The 22,325-nt window shown below is 35.6% G+C and overlaps 1 protein-coding gene across 5 annotated transcripts in view; it reads left to right on the top strand.

Annotated features, from left to right (window-relative positions):
* Positions 1 to 16,032, top strand: part of LOC128223757 (uncharacterized) — a 31,758-nt gene extending 15,726 nt beyond the window's left edge. For 4 of the 5 annotated variants that reach the window (XM_052933122.1, XM_052933121.1, XM_052933120.1 and 1 more), the window contains 16 exons: positions 523 to 740; positions 1,074 to 1,127; positions 1,556 to 1,642; positions 1,836 to 1,940; positions 2,341 to 2,463; positions 2,787 to 2,924; positions 3,107 to 3,272; positions 3,541 to 3,708; positions 3,836 to 3,996; positions 4,295 to 4,510; positions 4,739 to 4,840; positions 5,261 to 5,366; positions 5,525 to 5,644; positions 7,719 to 7,850; positions 8,712 to 8,830; positions 12,766 to 16,032. In XM_052933122.1, coding sequence (XP_052789082.1) covers positions 523 to 740; positions 1,074 to 1,127; positions 1,556 to 1,642; positions 1,836 to 1,940; positions 2,341 to 2,463; positions 2,787 to 2,924; positions 3,107 to 3,272; positions 3,541 to 3,708; positions 3,836 to 3,996; positions 4,295 to 4,510; positions 4,739 to 4,840; positions 5,261 to 5,366; positions 5,525 to 5,644; positions 7,719 to 7,850; positions 8,712 to 8,830; positions 12,766 to 12,924 — 2,174 coding nt within the window. In that variant the 3' untranslated portion in view covers positions 12,925 to 16,032. Of the gene's footprint in view, positions 1 to 522; positions 741 to 1,073; positions 1,128 to 1,555; positions 1,643 to 1,835; positions 1,941 to 2,340; positions 2,464 to 2,786; positions 2,925 to 3,106; positions 3,273 to 3,540; positions 3,709 to 3,835; positions 3,997 to 4,294; positions 4,511 to 4,738; positions 4,841 to 5,260; positions 5,367 to 5,524; positions 5,645 to 7,718; positions 7,851 to 8,711; positions 8,831 to 10,953; positions 10,982 to 12,765 lie in introns of all 5 variants that reach the window. The other variant, XM_052933123.1, reaches the window with a different exon arrangement.
* Positions 16,033 to 22,325: the final 6,293 nt, after the last annotated feature.

Below are 22,325 nucleotides of genomic sequence, written 5' to 3'. Positions count from 1 at the left end.
AAACCTTGTGACAGGGGTGGACCCCTCCCACAACCACCCCCAATCGCCCCTAATAATAAATAATTGTCATACTGAGCACTAATATTCAAGTATTTATTAACAAATTTCAGACCAATGAGTGAATAATTCAAAAAAACAAATGTTTAAAAACAATATAAATCATGGTCCGTAAATTTCTAAATCTGGTCCGTAATGTCCCTAAATCTGGTCCGTAGTGTCTGGTCCGTAATGTCCATGGTCCGTAGTGTCCGTGACCCTCGCCCCTACACGACTCATGTAGCTTGCCCTTTTCAAAACTCCACCCTGCCCTTTTCAAATCCTGGCTGGAGCACTGTTCATGTACTGTTGTATTGACAAAATGGCAAATACATCACAGGTTTTAACTTTTGTTTAAGTTGCTCTTTCTTCATACAGTCTTTTACAAAAACTGTCGAAGATTTAAGCTCTCATAATTTTTTAGTAATTAATCTCATACAAATCAATCCCAATATTAAAATATATTTCTCATACTTTCTGTACTAGCATCCAAGGGTTTTCTGCATGCAAGCCACTTCTGTTACCTGATGTCCCAGATCTCCTTTGGCTCATTCAACAAGAAGTCATCTAAGATTGTGCTCATTGGCTCCAGTCACGGCTTGCCCCTCGAGTACTTTGCCACTAATGAGGCCATACAGTGTACCGAGATATATGAGTACGCTCGCTCTCTCGCTAACACCTGGCTCAACCTGAATAACTTCCAGGTATGTTGTGTACTTGTGTTGGCTTTGTTGTTTTGGAGAATTTCTTTTCTGTGGATATCACATGTTGAATGTCCAAAGGTCCTTTGTGACATTAATTGAGAAATGTTTAAATTCTGTATTCGTTACTCAGAAAGGGAATAAATAAGCTTAAAAATATTAATGAATTTATCAAAGTGAATATCAATCTAGATTTAAATGATTATATTTCTTGTTCATGTAAAATGCTATTTACTTAAAAAGCTTAATAATATCTGGGGTTTAAACTGTCTTGCTTTAGGTGATTGCTCACACAAGGGAGCTGCTATAATGAATTTGTGTTGTTGTTTATTTCAGACCTTCAAGTTCCTGTATGCTACCAGGCTGGCAGATTATGGATATGCTCAAGATGTAAGACTTGAACAACATGTTCAACACAAGCAATAATTATTAACAATGAAGAATACTTACATGAACATTTAGTTAATAAGTCTTGACATCGATATTTATCTTACAAGACTGTAAATGACTATTTCATTCAATTCGCCGAACACATTAAAGCTGCATAAGGTTAGGTATTTTTGAATTTACATGAAATATATATGAAAATCTATGAGAATTGTCATAGCCTTGGTTCTGTTCTCTTTGCTGTGCAAGAACTTGAATGTAGCCACCACTTGGAAACCTTGCGTGAATTTAGTATAGACTGGTACACACATTCGCACAAACACTAACCTCAAATCCCCTCACTAGTTTGTAATAATTCCTGAGTCATGCCCCTTTGTAAATTGAAGGAAATAAAATGGCTGTTGCACATGTTTTTTTTCTTCATATTTCAGGCTCTGCAATACTGTGAGGTGATCTCTCGACAAGTGAACACCAGCCCTGTCTACTATACCCATGTTCTAGTCAAACTCCTATATGATGTAAGTATGCAAGCCATAGAAATTTTGTGCACATGATTTTCTATATAGTTGAAATAAATCAGTTGTTATCCCTAAAGGTTTTGTATCACTTAATAAGACATATATATTATTTCAATCTCAAAATACTCACTCAACACTTTTCCTTGTATAGTAGTTGTTCACTCAATACAGCAATTAAGTATGCCGTTTTCAGCTATCTAGCCAGCTAAAGTTTAGTGACCCGCAATTGGAGGATTCAGAAGATGAGCAGGATCCTGATTGGTTGAGGAGCCTCCATACAACACTTGTGCAATTTGAGGTGAGTGCAATAGTTATCAAAGTGTTTTTGTTGTTGTTGGATTTTTTTTTCAATAAAAAAATGGTATTGTTACAACCTTGGATTCATCACCCCATGCAAAGGCTTTAACCTTGGTCATAAATCTAAAATTGTTCAAGGTATTCAAATGAAACTTATTGCACATGCTTCTAGAGACAATACACACATATATAATTATAGCAAGGCCATTCACTGTGGATTTAGGTACTTATTGTTTCACTGAAGCTGTTGAAGGTCGTCTGCGGACCTCACTTTACAGTATTATTATTTAAGTTGAAATTGATGCTGAGAAATATTGAAGCTGATGATATGAATACCAAAATAATTCTTGTGAATTTTTGTATTTTATTATACCTATAATGTGTACTGTGATAAATTAAAGGAGGGTGCAATACAGTCCCATTCTGGCACAGTCACCCCGGCGTACCTGGGGGGCCGGACTACAGCCAGCAGTGACAGTGGGGAGGTCGGAATGTACATGCAGCAGCCAGACCAACAAGGGCAGGTACGCACCTTATCTGTAACTCTGAATATGTGATCAGAGATGAAAACAAACTGTATCTTGCTGTGAAATTAATAAAACTTAAAGCTGATGTTTGACTTAAGTCACTTAAACCTGTGTTTTCTTAACTTATTCAGCCTTGCAGTATTCTGGAGAAGTACAAACACTTAATTGCCAGTACTTCTTTATGTCAGCATTTTTAGCTCGCCATATTTTGGAGAAAAAGGAAATTGTGATAGCTTTGTTACTATTCATGTCAAGTAGGGTTGTTTTTTGCCTTTGTAATTTCTATATGAAATATTCGTAATATTGTATTGCACTTGCAGGGCATGTTATACTTGAACTCGACCAGTGGAGTGTACAGCCAGGATTCCCAGTATCAACACCAGCCTGGGTATGAGGGCGGTCAGGAGTCACAGTATCAACACCAGCCCGGGTATGAGGGCCACACCCAGGCCTACCAGGTATAACAGTGAAACTCTTACATGTAAATAAGTGAATAAATTTGGAAGATAGACATATCCTGTGCTCCGCCTTTAAATATCGCAATTCAAAGTTTTTAAATTTTGTTTTGTTAAACCTAGTGAATTATCTTGACTACATTTTCACTTGTTACCCCTACACTGCAAATATAATTATAACATAGGCCCCAGACGGTAGCCACCAGAACCACTTTGACCAGGGGCAGGTAACTCAGGGCACAGGTCAGGAAGGTCAGACTATGGACACAACTGGGTACTACCAGCAGCCAGGGGCAGATAACCAGTACCAATATCAGCAGGATCCATCGTTCCAGCACCAAGAGGCAGATGGTGAGAAAATCTTTAGTAACGCTTATGGCTGTAAAGATTCAAATCCTTTAATCATTTATGTAATGGGGAAACTAAGCTTCCCTTGAAACAAATAAGTTTTTATTTATAACTCCAGATGCGAGTCCTTTAGTTTTGCCTAGGAAGTAATTGTTGTGTCATTTGATGATAGTTGAAGGCTTGTTAATCAAGATGATATTCTGTAGGTTTGCCAAAAGAATTAATAAAATATTAGATAAATTTGGAACAAATAAATGTCTTCTCTTAACAGGTGCCAACTATGGTCAGACTCAATGGCAGGACCACCAGGCTTTGACCAATCACAGTACAGGAACCGAACCTACAAATGAGGAGCAGGCACCGGCAGAAGTAGCCAATCAGCAGCAGGCAGAGCCCACACATCCAGAATATGCCAACACTGGAGAATACCATAATTATGGTAAGACTTCATGAAAACACAATCATTTGTACTGCTTTGATAATTAGCATGTGTTACTCCATTTTAGCAATATGTAAATGAGATATATTATTACCTAGTTATCTAATTTGTGTTCTTTGTTACTCAGTGCCGAATCACTGGTCACATGGTCATCAAAGGGGACAACCAAACTTCCCTGCGGATGTGAACCTCGGGGAAAGTCAGACATCAGCAGTTTCAGGCCAGTCCACACAGTCAGGAATGTCGAACAAGCGGAACAGTATAGCGTCTGAATCCAGTGTCACTCCAGTATGTATTTGTAGTTCAGTTATTGTTTCAAAAGGCAATTGGATATAAGTGTAGGCTTACATAAAATCTGGCAGCAGTATCAAGCAGGTTTAGGGTTCAGACATGCCTAAGAGCAGCATATAAGTAGTTTTACAGTTAAACATCAAAGAAGTATGGGCATTTAACTTAAAAGGTCAAGAATTTGCAGCAAAATAATAATAAAAAAGATGCTAAATAAGTAAAGTTTATATTGAAAAGACTCTTAAGCTAATGTCACAATACTGTAATACATATGCATATATAAAACTTAACTTTGTAGGATGAGGGTGAAGATCATACAGACAGTAATGCAGGCTATGTCCAACAGCCGAGTATATTTGACCTGCAGCCTGCTGGGGGCCGTATTGTTGCCCCCAAACTCCGGCCCCGTACCATCTCAGAAAGTAGTACTGGGAGTGGGCCAAGAGACAGACATCCGTCTGGACCTGGGTCTAAGTCACAGAAGACAGCTGACAATGGGAAAGACCCTGGACTGGTGAGTTTTTTTAACTTATTCGCCTTTTCCTAAAAGCTCTTTCTTGTTTGTTTTTGGCTTAATACTATTTGCATGGTTAATATTAGTGATTTATAAAGAAATTGTTGCTTCCTTGACACATTTTTTTCTGGTCACCTACACATATGTAATTCAATAGAAGTTTAATGTTGTAAAATGTATTATGTAAACACTTGAAAGTTACTGTTATTTTGCTATATATTTTTGCAGGGAGGCAAACAAAAGGCCAGTGGAGGTGGTCTGCTGTCCAAGATTGGAGGGCTTTTCTCCCGGAAAAATGAAATGAAGTTACCTGATGATAAAGAACCATCAGTAAGTGTCTTTCAGAATTCAATGGAAAAAAATAGAAGCACATGTAAAAGTCTCACAATCCATTTTACACACATAAATCTCCACACGTCTCTTGATTTCCCTTTGTACTCCTTTGACCATGCAGACGCGTAGGTCCGGGACATCCAGGTTTGAGTATAAACCCAGCTCAATAAACACTTATTGACAATTGTCATGTATGGACTGCGACAAGCAGAAATGGGTCTGAGAGTTAAAATGACAAGCAAACAACAATATGATGTCATAGTCTCATGCTACTGAAAATACAACTTTTGTTCCAATGGTATGGTGGATACTTTCTAAGTGATATTCCTGCATTTGTTGTGGAAAGCATATCTGATCTGATGACTGTATGGGAGCCATATGACAATCACTTTACAACTTGTTTCATGTACTCTTTAGATTGTATGGGACCCAAACAAGAAGCGCTGGGTGGACAAGAACGCTGATGAAGTAGAGGAGGCCCCTGCCCTCCCACCCCCTAAAGACCATGAGCTTTCCACACCAGGTATGGAGACTTACAAGTGTTCCTCTATCAGGTAGAATGTATTTGTTATCAAAGTAATATGTAGGTAGGTCTTTGACAATTTGATTATCAGATATAAAGCAGTTTCCTGACATACCCTAAAGAGAAAAATAGTATCAAATACATGGTTTCCATTTCAGGGCCCCAGCCTCAAAGTCAGCCCACCAATCCAGGCCCAGCAGCTCCAGGCCCCGCCCCAACCCCCTCTAACATACCGTCTGGGGGTAACAAGTTCTCCAGGAAAAACTCGAAGGGTTTTGGTACGTTTTCATGATTTACTGTTTTCTCTTTTTATTACAACTAAATGACACACTTTTAAGGCAATATCCTTCATTTTAATTTTAGCTTAACATTTTGTGGTATAAAACAGTTAAGAAAAATATCAAATTGAAGGAAAATGGATAATTTTACTTTACATGCTGTAATATGACCCAATTCTCTGCAATGATTAGGTGGTTTGATATTTCTTGCACTTTAATGTTCATATGTGTCCATTCCACAAAGTTTTCTGTTTGATAATACATATAAACAATCTTGTGAATGATTTTAGAAATTCTGTATGTTTATCAAATTTGAGTTTAGTTGTTGTTTTTTCACTAAGAGTCAGTCACGTTTTAAGACTGTTAGAATGTAAAGTGCGTTATAGTTGAGTATGATGTACAGCAATTCATTTTCCTCATACTTAATACAGACATGTAATTGTTAATGTGTGAGTGTTTATGAATGGCATATTCAGACTTTTCCAAAAGTAAAAATGATCTTGTTATTCTCAATTGTATGGGATTAAATCACCTTTTGTGCAGCATGCCAGTTCTGCTTTCTAATCTCTTATGCTTTCTTACACTGTGTTTCACTGATGACCATATCTCTCTTGCTTTTACAGAAATTGGTTTGTATGATTTACATAACCTCTTGCTTAAATGGCAATACTTTAGAAAGGCTTCCTTCTTTCTGTTGCAAAACCAGTCTAATTTTGACCTTGACACACTTAGAATCCACTCAAATCTTTATAGTCCACAAGTTCGAAGAGCTGGGTGATGTGAATAAATCAACCAGGAGACATATTTCAAAAAGTGCTGATTTAACAAACAGTTGTGATGTACCAGTATGTGAAATGTAGACACTTCCATGTGTATGCACACTTTCTATGGATACAGACATTGTCAACAGACACATTCTGCAGGAACATGTACCATAGTACTTGCAAATAAACCATACAATGAAAAACAACTGGTTTTGCAACAATAAGTTCTCTAGATGGTTTTGTTGGAAATAATCCTGATTATTATTCCATTTTTGACAAAGATTTTTATATTTTTTAATATGATTGGATTTGAGGGTTTGACAGGGTGTGCATTTGGGCAATAGGAAAATTATGAATAAATATATAATCTATATGGTAAACGTGAAATGTGACAAGTGGAAATAGTCTAGTAGTATAGACGAGGTTAGCAGCAAATATGACTTCATAGTTTCCTTTAATTGAACCCAGATTAGGATTGCACAAGGTGTGACAAGTTTGGAAGGCCGTGAATACTTTTCAGATAATTCAAATTTGTTTTTGTGTTTAAATATTTAATAGGATGCCAAAAAACTGCCCGTTTCACGTTTCAATATTTAGTTTTGAAACCTCTTTCTGCACATAGTGATTAAGGAATATTAATCTGCAATATAATTTATTCTGAGTGTGACAACATATACACAGATCCCTTATACACTCGTTTCTACCTTAATATTTCTTTTAAATTCTTGTTTTCAATAGCATGTTTGTGGTGGGATATTTCATTCATACAAACTGCACCTGCAGGAGATGAAATAAGGCTTTGGATGAACAAGTCCAATTTTATTATCAAGTGTTTAATTCAACAAGCCTGCTATATAAACTCACGCATGTCAGCAAACCTGGAAACCACTTTACAGTGCAGGGCTTGTTGCGTGCTAATTGTACAGACAGAATCTTTTAACTTAGCTTGCTTTTGGGATTAAGTTGGGATTAAGTACACTTTATGTACAAGTGTAAAATGGCAGAATACAGTTAAAATATCTTACTGGTTTCAGAACATTAAGTTAAGTCTGAACTGTTTTTATTTACTGAAAGTTAAATGTCTTGAATTTGGGATATTTCAGTATATTTTCTAATGAAATTCAGTGTATTTATTGTACATATATACTACTAACATAAGGTTATTAGTTGCATGTTTATGCATGTTAAACTAGTGGTACATCTACATTAAGTTTTTCTGCTCATCTTCTGTGCTGCAAACTTAAGTCTGTACAATTAAGACCTCAATACAATGTACAATGAATTTACAATCCAATGTCTTGTGTCCACAGGAGCACGGAAGCAGTATGTAGATGTGCTGAACCCGAACCCAGGAAACTCTACAAATGTTCCCAGCAGCCTCTTCCACACATTACCAAACTCCAAATCAGCTCCAGCCATATTCAACCCCATGTCCCTGAATGGTAGGTCACATGATGAGAGTTTCATGTATGGCATTCACGGATACATGCAGCTCAGTTTAAATACCTAGTTGCCTATGTCCATTCAACACTGTGTCCAAATTCAAATCAGCGCCTGTAATCTTAAAACCCTTCTAGATGGATGATATGTCTTTTTTCTTTAAGGTCATTTTTAAATGCAAGTAGCTTTATCAGGATAGGTGCAATGATAAAGGAAGGATGCTGTTTTAACAGGATAGGTGCAATGTTGAAGGAATGATACAGTTTTATCAGAATATGTGCAATGTTGAAGGAAGCAGTTTTATCAGGATAGGTGCAATGGTAAAGGAAGGATGCAGTTTTATTAGAATAGGTGCAGTGTTAATGGAAGGATGCAGTTTTATCAGAATAGGTGCAATTTTGAAGGAAGCAGTTTTATCAGGATAGGTGCAATGTTAAAGGAAGAATGCAATTTTATAAGAATAGGTGCAATGTTGAAGGATGCAGTTTAGGTGCAATCTTAAATGGAAGGATGCAGTTTTATCAGGATAGGTGCAATGATAAAGGAAGGATGCTGTTTTAACAGGATAGGTGCAATGTTCAAGGAATGATGCAGTTTTATCAGGATAGGTGTAATCTTAAATGAAGGATGCAGATTTATCAGGATAGGTGCAATCTTCACAGTTGTACCATTGGTTAGATGTTTTCAAAAAAAAAAATTGTTATCAGTGGAACTGTTTAAGCTTGATATTTTGGTGTGAAATAATCGGCTTGGCTATATTTAGTATGGATGTAGATGAAAATCATCATTTGCTTCATCATGCATGAGTTTGTTTTGTAAAAAGTAAGGGAAAAAAACTAGATCATTTTTGTGTGCAATTGCAGATGGTTCATCCGAGTCCCAAGACTCGATTCCTGAAGAGGAAAGCAGCTCAGGGGCAGATTACACCAACCAACAGGCAAAACCAGCTGGACACCAGCAGTTAGCTCCCGTGCAAGAAAATGTAAGTTTCATCAAGGTTTCAATAGTGTTAAACCATTGTTGTTTGAAAGACAGATATTGTTTATAGAAATTTAAAGTTTTGCATCCAGTATATATTTGTAAGGCATGGAACATGTAGAAATAATCTCTCATTAAGTTTTCTTTGCATTAAATGCTATGAAAATGTATGGTTCATTAGGCTTTAATTCAGATGTTTGAATTTTTTTACAAAGCATATTTTGGAAACGTTCTAAGTTGAAGGTAGTCAATATGCTGCAACTGTTGAAGCAACTATAAATGTGCTTGTTATGCATGTCTTATGTTATGCTCTTGTTTTCGTTCACATAGTCCAAATATAAAGCATAGTTGCTCCTAAGTTGTATGCTTCTTGCTTCCAGTTGTTTTTGCATATATGCGATATAAGTTTGAGGCCTTGATTTATAACGATTTTTATGCCCCCCTTCGAAGAAGAGGGGTATATTGCTTTGCACAGGCATGTCAGTATGTCGGTCGGTCGGTCCGTTGGTAGACCAAAGCTTTTCCGAGTGATAACTCAACAATTCCTGGACGTATGGTCATCAAACTTGACATGAAGGTTGGGCCTGACCAGTAGATGACCCCTATTGATTTTAGGGCTCATCAGGTCAAAGGTCAAGGTCACAGTGACCTTTAATGGTAAAATAATTTTAAAGCTTGTCCGAGTGATAACTCAACAATGCCTAGACCTATGGTCATCAAACTTGATATGGAAGTTGGGCCTGATCATAAGATGACCCCTATTGTTTTTGGGGGTCATCGGGCCAAAGGTCAAGGTCACAGTGACCTTGAATGGTAAAAGGATGCCCGAGTGATAACTCTACAATGCCTGCACCCTTGGCCCTCATTCTTGACTTGGAGGTTGGGCCTGACCAATAGATGACCACTATTGTATTTGGGGCTCATCGGGTCAAACATCAAGGTCATAGTAATATTGAATGGTAAAAGGTTGTCTGAGTGATAACTTGACAATGCCTGAACCCACGGCCATCAAACTTGAATTGGAGGTTGGGCCTGACCAGTAGATGGCCCTTATTGATTTTAGGGGTCATTGGGCCAAAGGTCAAGGTAACAGTGACTTTGAACGATAAAAGGTTGCCCGGGTGATAACTCAACAATGCCTGCGCCCATGGCCCTCAAACTTGACTTGGAGGTTGGGCCTGACCAGTAGAAGACCTCTATTGATTTAAGGGGTCAGAGGTCAAGGTCACAGTGACCTTGAAAGCAAACTCGACAATTCCTGGACCTATGGTTATCAAACTTGACATGAAGGTTGGGCCTGACCAGTAGATGACCCCTCTTGACTTTGGGGGTCATCAGGCCAAGTTCAAGGTCACAGTAACCTTTAATGCAAAAAAGTTAACAAATCTTCTCCCAGTGATATCTCAACAATGCCTGAATCTATGATCATCAAACTTGACATGTAAGTTGGGCCTGGCCAGGAGATGACCCTTATTGATTTTAGAAGTCATTGGGTCAAAGGTCAGGTTCACAGTGACCTTGAATGCGAAAATGTTTCAAGTGATAATTGGACAATGCCTGCACCCATGGCCCTCAAACTTGACTTGGAGTTGTGTCTGACCTGTAGATGACCCCTTATGATTTAAGGGGTCATTGGATCAAAGGTCAAGGTTACAGTGACCTTGAACGGAAAATGCTTGTCTGTGTGATAACTTGTCAATGCCTGCACCCATGGCCCTCATACTTAACATTTAGATTTTTGGTGACCAGCTGATGACTACTATGAATTTTGAGGTCATAGAGTCAATGGTCATGGTCATAACACACTCTATCCTCAAACTTTGAATGGTCATAATCTTAAAACTGCCTCAACGGCATACAATGTTAGCGACAAATCAGCTGTCATTTCGGTCCATGCATATTTCATTCAATTGTCCATATAATCCTGACAACATGGCGCTCAGGGGGGGCATAATGTTTGACAAACATCTCTTGTTAACTTTGCCTTCAGATTAAATCAAATAAATCATCGTTGCAATGTCATTGGTTTCTTTTTGCCACAAAATGGACTCTGTGCCAAAAATCATGTGTATCTACACGGACATTCACCAACCTAATTGTGTTACGTTTTATTGTAATGATTTTCAGGGTCACGAAACAATGCTTTAACATCCAAGTTAGTAACTGTTCTGGTAAAATTTGTAATGTGTACTGATGTACATGTATGCATCCATTAACATTAACTATGGGGTTATATATATATATATATATATATACATGTACTCTTTAACTTACTTGAACAAAACATACAGTTCTTAATTTAATGGCAAAGAAGGATAAGTCTAACTGTCATTTATTAATCTAGATTTACATGTTCTACGATGGCTACATAATGATTTAGTCTTAAAGGTAATTGAGAAAAATGAAAGAGAAATAAACACAAACATATTTGCAAGTGAATGATTTGTACAACAAACTTAATGAAGCATATACCTGCTTGATAGCGCCATACGCTGAGGTCCAATTCATGGACTCCATCTGTCGCGTACTACAGACAATACAGTGTAAGACTATTTAAAAGCGGGATGCAATGAATCGGTCAATGTTTTTGGTTTAAGTTTGTAAACTTTTTTTTTTAATTCAATTTATTTAAATGGCTGTATGATTTTTATATTTTGTGTAGCCTGTGGCATGTACTTTGCCTAAAAACCTTTTCAAGTTTTATAGTGATAGGCTTCTGTATAAGCTTTTTAACATAAGTGGGTGTTTTTACTTACTGTACTATTTGTTATTGCACAGACATTTGTCTTGGAAAATATGTAATTGACTGACTGTATTGTGACTGTTTATATAATAAAATAAACTGGTGCACTCATTACCATTCATCTGGTTGTATGAACCCTGACTGGTACACAATTATTTCCTGTTATGTGATAGTGACTGGTTTACATACTTCCTGTCGATTGGTTGCATGAAACTGATTTACACACTGCATGTTTGGGTGTTGTGATTACAGCTATCTAGAGCCAGTTCAGGGAGCTCTCTATCGCGAGAGGTTCAGAAAATTATGAAGGTATATAAGAGGTCACTGTAGTAAAATGTAGCTGTGTTCTCCGTGTTCCACTTTGTTGTGACTTATTATCCTCAGAATGTTAAAGGCATGATGTTTAAAGGAAATATTGATATGAACTGAATAGATGATAGCCAATATATTGGTCAATTGAGTAGAATGCTGTAGTTAAAATATCGAAAGTGCTTTTGCTGAGACTGTTTTTCATCGTTGATCGAATTAATATATTAGCCGTATTGAAAACCCTTACAGCCACATTAATTAATAAGATAATTTATCTCTACCTCCATAAAACAGAATGCCTTTTTAAGGATACTAACAGTTTATGTTTCCCACACACTCACAAGTTGGCTATCCCTGTTTGCATTTCTGGTTTACATTTGGTTGAAATCTTTACTCAAGCATGTTTTTTGAAGAATTTTAATAGAGGTCATACTCTCAGAATTATAACAAAAATGGAATGAAGATTTGCATTACTTTTTTATTGTGTAATGTGTATAGACAAATAAAACAATTTCAACAGTTAAACCAAAATGTGTACATAGAAGATTCTATGTGTGCTCTGTAGTATTTGCGTTAAAATTACATCACATTATGTCAAAGCTGATAATGTCATTATATACACTATCTTTGCACATGCGTTCATTTATTATTTGCAAATAAAGATAATTTTGGGAACTTTGGAAAAAATAGCCTTGTTAATTGAAGAGCATTTGAAGTTCCATTATATAGACTAAATACCCTTCCTATATGTTTTATAGAACTAGTTGAAATATGGAACAAAAAATGAAAATGCACGGGCCGTGTTTTGATGTCCAACTTGTCACTGAAAGGCCAGTGCTTAAATCTCATGGTATATTGAAGTATAGTGTTGAAATTTTTGTTTGCAGGTTCCCTCAGAGCCGGGCACTAATAGTGGGGGCGGCTCTTCCATGCCGGCGATGTTCAACCCAACCCAGTTTCAGCCAGCCAATCAGGCGTTCAAGCAACCGGCACCGCCTGCCCCTGGCCACAGGCTCTCTAGTAGACGAGTCTACCCAAAACGCTAACATTGGAGTGGGGAGGGGCACAGTGATAAGGGGGTGATGAATGTCTTTGAAGGAAGGGATGGTGTAGTTTGATTGCAAGGCGGCAAGGATTCATCTCTTATTCATGGTTGCGGCAATGACATTTCTGAAAACACATGTTTTATACCAGAAAAAGTGTTGTAAAATGCAAATGTTCAGAGGGACAGATTGTGTTAGACAGACTTTGTAAATGGACAGACGAGCTAGTGATGGTATAATGCATGTTAAACCAGATTCTGTGTCTGTAGAAAAGATGGCATTATTAGATACAAAATTATGCATATAGAAACAAGGGCTTAAGGTGTGGAATATTTGGTTTGGTGAATAGAAATAGTAAACTAGTACAGCTGCTCACCCAGTGTTCATTTCTCATGTCTTATGTTAAAACAAGTTCATATTCACAGTTAGATGGTGCAAACTCTAACCTTTTAAGAGGATTTTACACCATTTGGAAATAACTCCCATTCTGTTGAAAGAAGACATTTCAGTAATGGTTATTTTTAGTGAGGAATAAGACAACATAACATTAGCAATGTTTTTATTGCTATCAAATATTATCCAGTATCGATGTGGTGAAATCTTTGGTATTGACTTTAGATAAAATTTGCAATTAATGATACAAATATATAATACAATTACAGATACTTATTGGGGCTGCTTTGTAGTTACATATACATAACTTCTAGGAGCACAGTGTTATTATTTTGGGTTTAACCTTGTTCTAGTCCACATTAGTTTTAGTATTTCGTTTGTTGTGGCGGGACAAAATGATATGTCATACCATTGTCATAGATTTGAAATCACGAAAGTAATGTGTTTGTATGATAAAAGCAATGTTTGGATGTAAATGTCATTTCCCTTGTTTTTAATCATGTATTTGAATGATTAAGAAAAATGTTTGTATAGATGGAGAAACTAGAATTGTTGACAATTCTCCACCGTAAACACGGTTGTAATGTTTCATAAGAAATTGTTGTAGTAGCTGATAGGCATAACAGTGCAATTTGTTCAGATTTGATATTTTAATTATTCACTATGTACATGCATACCATTATATTTTGCTTGGATAATTCTATTTTATAGCCTTCATTTCTTTAAAGTTTTAATATACATGTGCATTGTACATGGATATTGCAATTTTAAAAACATGTGACTATTTTATAATGAAGTAATGTATTGATGATGAAAAAAAAATTGTTGATACCAGTACAGTGAATGTTGCTTGTGTGTATTGACATGTATTTCTGCACTTGTTACATTCCCATTTCTTTGTTTCATTCTAACACCTGTTAACTGTCTTTTTTTGGTGTTGCCTCCGAAATATGATCTACACATAGGGATGACTTTGTCTGGGGTCATCTGTGTCATGGATGACTTTGTCAGGGGTCATCTGTGTCATGGATGACTTTGTCTGGGGTCATCTGTGTCATGGATGACTTTGTCAGGGGTCAACTGTGTCATGGATAACTTTGTCAGGGGTCATCTGTGTCATGGATAACTTTGTCTGGGGTCGTCTGTGTCATGGATGACTTTGTCTGGGGTCATTTGTGTCATGGATGACTTTGTCTGGGGTCATCTGTGTCATGGATGACTTTGGGGTCATCTGTGTCATGGATGACTTTGTCTGGGGTCATCTGTGTCATGGATGACTTTGTCTGGGGTCATCTGTGTCACAGATGACTTTGTAAGGGGTCATTTGTGTCATGGATGACTTTCTCTGGGGTTGTCGTGTGTCACATTACGTTCCAATCAATTACTTTTAAATGACTTGAGCCATTATCAGTAGATGAGCCTTATTGATTTTAGGTAAATAGAGCAAAGTTTACAACCATGGTGACCTCTACATGAAAAAAATGAGCACTCTGACAGATGATACATCCGATTTGTGGAATTCTAGTTTTATTTAAATTGGAAAGTAATCATAGCATTAGCCATGGGAACACTGACAATTTGAATGTTTTAACGTTTTGGATGAATTTGGAATTGTTATGGAATTTTTAAACAAAAATTACTTAACTGTATGATAGGGTTCAGACTATTTTCCAGAATACAACATAAAGTGCTGAAAGTAATGAATAAATGATGCCATAACTATTAAACACACTGTGTAGTATCAAATATGTTGTTATTATTTTACAGATAGGATATTTATTGCAGAATATTTATTGCATTACATGCTGTTATTTATTTGAATTTGAGAAACTTTATTTATCTTCTTCTTATTTGTAAGAAAAAGTGTACTTTATTTGTTGATGTATCACATTTAAGTGAATACAATGTCTGCCTGGGTGTTGAGATAAATATATTCATAAACAGAATTTGGATTGAGTTCAATGTCGATCATGATATGTGGCAATTAACTTTAAAAAGAAAATTGTGACCGATTATTATATAGAATAAAGGAATAGGTTTTCAGTTTTGATGCTCATCATTATACTTGACCATCATTTGATAAAAGTTTAAAAGGAAATTCTTATTTAAATTTAAAAAAAAGTATGTTGAAACTGCTATTGTTGGCGTTGGCTGCATTGCCATCATGCAAAAACTTTACTATAACTCAAAAACTGTTCAACTTTGTGCACAAGTTGCAAGAAACAGGTATAGCAAGGTCCTTAACTGTGACTTTGAGAAATGTAGAGTTCTGCCCATTGTTTGACTGAAAAACAACAGTTATAGACGAGCATAAATGTATTCTCCCTTGTGCTCTTGTTTGTTATTACATCCACGGGATGGGTCATTTTAGCAGTTAACATGTTGTGAATGGGGTCATTTTGCTGTTGTCATTCTTGCATTTGATTTAGAAAAGATAAAGTAAACACAACAGATTTGTAAATTTTTGTTTTTCCAAATTTTACTTTTTTTCCTTGTAAAAATATTAAAATCCCAGCCTTTCTTCTGTTTTACAGTTGTACAAACATCCTTTTTTTATTTATAAATATTGTTCTAAATGAGATATTGTAATTCTTTGTAAAAACATTTGACAAAATGATGTTGACTGTAGACTGTTTGATGCTGCAAAGATGTGGTGTATGAGTGTGCGTTACCTTGTTAAAGATTAAAGCGGTGTAAATAAACGATCTCTATAAATAATCGGTTTTGTTGATTTATTGTTTTCCTTCCAGTTTAAGGATTGTTTTTTATCTTGCCAAAAAGTCACAGACTATGTGCCACTGGTGAGGATGACAGACCACTACATAGAATTAAATGCTCTTTCTTTTGAATCGATTGAAACTTACTACATGTATATGATTATACATACACTCAAACTTAGAAAACATTTCACAGTTGAGATCTAATATTACTTTAATTTAATTAACACAAGTTCTACCTTTTCTGTCAATTTCATAATATTTTAATTGTTTACACCCTGATACAATGTGCCATTTTCACCATAACAGTGTGTGTGTACCACGTGATAAAGTATGTCATATATGCTACGTCGGAAGGATTTTTTTCTTAAAATAGATAACTTTTCTTTAACTACACCAATTTAAATTCTTTAACTACACCAATTTAAATAAATCATAGGGCAGTCTATGCCGCTTACAGAGCCCCGCCTTCGTGTTATTACAGAAGTTTGATAAGGTGATTAGTTTCATCAAACACTTCGACAAACCTGTTTCAAAAATAATGTTTTGACGGTGCTCCGTCAGACGGCCGTATTGTGAAAAGGTATGTCAAAGAGTTTTAAAAAAATAAACTCTCAATTAAACTCTGGTAAAAGACCGAAGGCGGGGCTCCGTATGCGGTGTAGACTGCGTTATATTTCATTTAAAATGGTGAAGACATATTGAAGTTATCTTTGTTTAAAGTCTTCATCCAAAGCAAAATATTGCCTTCCGACGTAGCATTTATGACGCAATTTATCACGTGGTATACACACACTGCATAAGCACCCTGTCCATTTTTGCAACACCATGTTCTTTTTAAAACCTGGCTTAGACCTTAAAAAATATTCAGATGTAACCTGCAATCCTTTCCATTTTAAAAACTTAATAATAACAATTCTGCATTGAAACAGTGATGACTGCTTCAATACCAATAAAGGCTAACGTACAATCTTTTTAATAAATTAATATATGGTATAAACAATTTTGGTTCAAATACAACTGTTTATTTTCGCAAAAGGATAAAGAAAGAAGTAGCAGGGAAACCCAGAAATCATTGATTTAGATAGGTTTCCCTATAAAGCAGCTACTAATTACATTTTTCCGCCTATAACAATTATCTTCCTCTCGAATGAGGCCTATTATCGCGACAGGATCATCATCATTAACAGCAGCAGCAGTAGCATCAATAGCATTTTTGTATATCTGTTTTTATTGCGATGGGGTTGGACGATATCGCCTATGAGAATTTTTACAAATCCAAGCCTTAAATAGTACATTCTTTGTTTGATGAAGAATCATATGGGCCCGAGTTCGTTAGAAAAACACTATAGCTTGCATACCGAATACCAAAAGTTTTATTTCCCGCGTATTGCCCCACAGACGTTCGAGTACTGATTGAAGAAGTCTTGAATATCATGTACTATAATGAGGGGAGGTTGTTGTTTTTTGCCATACCTGTATACATGCTTATACTGTCCCTAAAAACTTGGAGTTTTAAGGAAGAGATTCACATGATAGCACACGAGTTTCCCATGAGGGCACAGAGTTTGTCAATGAATAGCTGCTATCTTACTCGTTTAACCGCCTAAATTACGCTGTAGGTATTTGCAGTGCGTGCAAATGAAGGTCAATGATATACCTTTTATATTAAAGTTTTTTATATGAAAATAGTTTTGCTTCTTCGAATGATACAAATCAAGTCATGACACAGTATACTGAAAGTCATGCAATCTTTTTCAAGACAGTCACATAGAAACTGCATGTTTCATGACACCCGTGACAATCAGCAAATATGTCATTCGGAGCTCCTCGGCCATTTTATCGAAAACAACCTCGGATGTATGCCGGTACATCTGTTGAAGTAGTTCGTAAAATTTTGAATTATATCATTAGTTAAATGTAGTGTTTTAGAGTTGTATTTATTGATCTAAGTTTAAATTTATTGTCATTGAATTGTATTATAGCAAACATAATGAAGAATCCCAAGAGTTAAGTCACAAAGTTTAACTGCTAAATAAAATTACTACGCGATCTACTTGCAGGGGACTTAAACGTACCACTTTTTGCGTGTGTAAACCGTCCAAATACATCCGAGGTTGTTTTCGATAAAATGGTCGAGGAGTTCCGAATGCAAATATGTAACATCCCATAATTCATTCGGAAATCCTCGGCCATTTTATCGAAAACAACCTCGGATGTATGCCGGTACATTAGTTGAAGTAGTTCGTAAATTTTTGAATTATATCATTAATTAAATGTATTGTTTTAGAGTTGTATTTATTGATCTAAGTTTAAATTGATTGCCAGTGAAGTGAATTATTGTAAACAAAATAAAGATTCCCACGAGTAAAGTCATAAAGTTTAACTGCTTTGTAAAATTACTACGCGATCTACTTGCAGCGGACTTAAACGTGCCACTTTTTGAGTATATAAACCGTCCAAATATATCCGAGGTTGGCCGAGGAGCTCCGAATGCCCATAATTCTGGCAGTAATGTCCCTCGATGATTTCTGATACAAACGAAGGAGAATTGGTGTCCACTGACTGTGCTCTTGTTTCCCATGAAAAGGTCAATGTATTGTGAAAGTCTTAGTGCGATGGTTGTTGGTATTGTTGGCGGCAAAAACTTCACTCTTGATCATCACTAAAAATAATTCGAATAATTCAAAAGGAACAAAATGTTGTAAAATTAAGTTTTGTGTTTGAATTAACGTTTTGTGTTTATGGAATTACAATAAAACTTAATTTTGTATTCCATTTATTCATCTACATATTTACACCAAGAACGCAGCAAGACAGCTGTGTGCCTAGCAGTATAAAAGTATATTTAAACTCTTGAGGTGGGAGAATCATATTACTTAAGCTAAACATTAAATATCAGAACATAGTTATGCACCAGTTCTACTGAAAAGCAACTACACAACATCGTACACGCATTGGCTTCGCTCCCGGCAGCTGCACTTATATATATCAGTTATGCCACAGGTAATAGTAAAGACACCATTTCATGAATATTGAATTAGCATAACTTGAGTTATCATTCAAAGAAATAGTAGTTAGTTTCAGTTTATTGGCAATATCAGCAAATACATGCCTTTGGCCAAACACAAACACTATCATATATACACAAATGACCACAAAGAAGATCAATGTTACATATTTATATCCGACGAGTATATACAATATGCATGAATATCAATAAATGCATCAACTCAAGAAGCAATTATGGCGAGGGCATCAGTACGTTTCTTCATAACATGAAATATAAATTTTGAAAAAAATCTTATATTCCGACTGTTATAACTTGACATGATGGCTGCAAATTTATTTATAATGTTAAAAGATCGATTTAAGTTAAATTTAGTTCTCAGTTCAGTATCTAACTATCTAGGAAAGAGGGCAAATACTCAAAAAGTGCAGCCAAATGGTATGCTTTTATAAATTTTAATAAGCTTCAAATGTAATTTTCTGTTCTTAACATGAAGGGGTCGTTTCAAGAGCCTTCGTGGACCTTCAACTATGGTGCTTAATATATAAAATGTGTTTCAGCGCATTTAATTTATAACGTCATATAACATTGAGTTTTCTGTTGTTTGGTACTGGTCGTGAGCAGGTTTTTATTATGTTTTAAAAAGCATGTTTTATGTTGCCAAGACGGGTTTTCAGCGCATTTGATTGCATTGACATTTGAACATTTTTAAACTAATCATAATTTGTACCGTCCTAGACAGTAAACAAAAACTCAGGTATCACAGGGATTTATTGGTTACGTATTTTCTGATTGCAAGTAGTTTTGAAGCTAGTCCAGAATACTTGATTTCCTTCATCCTTTCAAACTCTTACAATTTCAAATTAATAAGTTGTTTTCTTTCCTTAATTGAATACATTGTAAACAGAAATTTAAAATATGAAACTTATTTCATAATCCAGATTGTTTTGAATAGATACCAAGAAATATAGTATTTCATTATTAATCAAGCAATCAATTTTGATCCAATCTCGTAACCCAGCCTTGCATTAAAATCTTTACCACGTTTACTTAACAAATAAGCGCTCGATTCTTCTTTCAGTGCATCCTTTGTGCGGGAATTTACAAATTCTAGTCGACCTTTTAACAGGGATTCTATATTGAGTGTTTTTGCCGCAACCACAAATATGAAGCTTTGCTCCGCAGTTATGCCTAGCTTGTCCAAAAAGAAATCAATGAGCTCAAAAAAAGCGAGTCGGTTTGCAACGCTTGGGTGGAATAAATATGGTGTCAGCAGAAGAGTTGACATGCTTATGAGGTCCGATGAAGTAGACGTAGCCTTTTCTACATTTGTAGTTTTCTTTGTCTGTTCATCAGCAGTAATATTGATTTCTTCTATTTGTCGTTTTGATCTGCGCGACTTCTCTTGTACAAAGGCATTGTTAGACGTTTTTATATGAGAAGTTTGTTCTTGAGTGGCGGCTCTTGGAAACTCAGTAGGTCTCTCTTTGTTAACTAGGTCCATAGGTTTTCGATCCTTTTGGTCATATTTCTGTCCTAGAGAGTTGGCACTTGGAAATTCGGCAGTTCTTTGTTCTTCATTGTTGCCACTTGGAGTTTTAGTAAGCCTTTGATCTTCAACTAGGAGGGTGTCTGTCTTCAATTCTCTGATTCCTACTGGTATTGTTACCACGCTGCTCATACAAATAGCCAGTATACCTATAAACAAAGAAAAATAATGACCTTTTAATAAGCTTGCTTGATTTCTTGCCCAGACATGCATGTTGGCTAAATATTAAATTAATGGATATAGAAATAAGTGTCCTATTAGGAACACTTCAACAAATTACATTATTTTTATTTTGTATTTATTCAAAGATGCACTGGTACTTCTGAGTAAGGCCGGTTTATCACAATTAATATGATTGTTTTGATATACCAAAAAGGATGAATGAACATTTCACGTATCTAAACTTTAAAACACACACAAAAAAACATAATATTATATAATATAATTAAATGAAGTTAAAAGGTTTGTGTAAATTGAATACCAGATAAGTATTATGTTAACAGTGGCAGTTATTAAGTTGAATTATTAATAAGTGAGTTTTTATTGATGGAATATGAATACAGATGGATAAATAAAGTAGAATAGTTGAATATAGGTTTTACGTAACTGACGATAACAGCGACAAATACATACATATGAGGTGATATTCATCCTCCGTGCCCCTACTATTTCAACATATTTACACCTCAACTTCCATTCCTTAAATGAACGTCATTTCGGCATTCATTGCATAACAATATACATGAAAACTATTGATCTTGTTATTGATTTGTATTGTGTCTGCAGGTCCCATAAAATATAGATCAACATTTTTAAAAGTGTTAGTTTATTATATTTTAAATATATTGGTACCAGAAGTGTTTCAATTTTACGTTTTAAAGTGATTTCATGTGGTTGATCTTTTCCCGCGTTATTGTGACGTCATTTGAAAAAAAATGTTTCCGGTTATAGTCGGGTCGTTCTATTTACAGAATGGGTACGAACGGGTTACTGAAAGGTTTTCTTAAATGAAATGAAGTATCGCAATTGGGTTGGTCAAAGTAAGCGTGGAGTCCTTCGGACTCCACACACATTAACCAACCCAATTGCGTTCTTACCCCGATAATAACATCAACCCCGCAATTCATTCCTTAAATAAACAATAACGTTCGTTACGAGGTATATAATTACATGCATATCGTCCTGTTTGTAGTTTGTGCAGAAACTCTCAACGTAAAAAAAGTATAAACGTCATTCTTTGGAACTAAATTCAAATATGTTTCAAAATCAAAGAAAGTTTTAAATATTCTATACATTTCAAAAACTATTACTAATAATTCCATACTATTCTTGTCTAAATGTATCTATAATTATACATTTAAATTCGTTTATAAATACATTAAAATAAACAATATTTGGGTTATTTAATACACATGCAAAACCAAAATCATTTAACTGTTTTTCACCTTAGAAGCCCAGTTAATACAACCCACAGTCATCAGCGGCCTGTTAATACACGGACTTTATTATAATGTGTTATTACTATTGTAAATTTTAAACCAGTATCTAATCATTCTAACATATCTATATATAGAGAAAGGACATCTAACTTGTTCTCCGTACACTGTAGCATTACATGTGTTATTTTAACCTTTAGACAACAGCTACCTCCAGCCGGCCAATCATAGGCCTGCAAAAGTGTTTGATAAATCTCACACACAACTGTTTTTCTGTCGGATATTTCAACTGGTAAATC

Source organism: Mya arenaria, chromosome 17 (genome assembly GCF_026914265.1).
Source record: "Mya arenaria isolate MELC-2E11 chromosome 17, ASM2691426v1".
Classification (NCBI taxonomy): Eukaryota; Metazoa; Mollusca; class Bivalvia; order Myida; family Myidae; genus Mya; species Mya arenaria.
The sequence above is the reverse complement of the archived record's forward strand: the minus strand, read 5'-3'. Positions and strand labels throughout refer to the sequence as shown.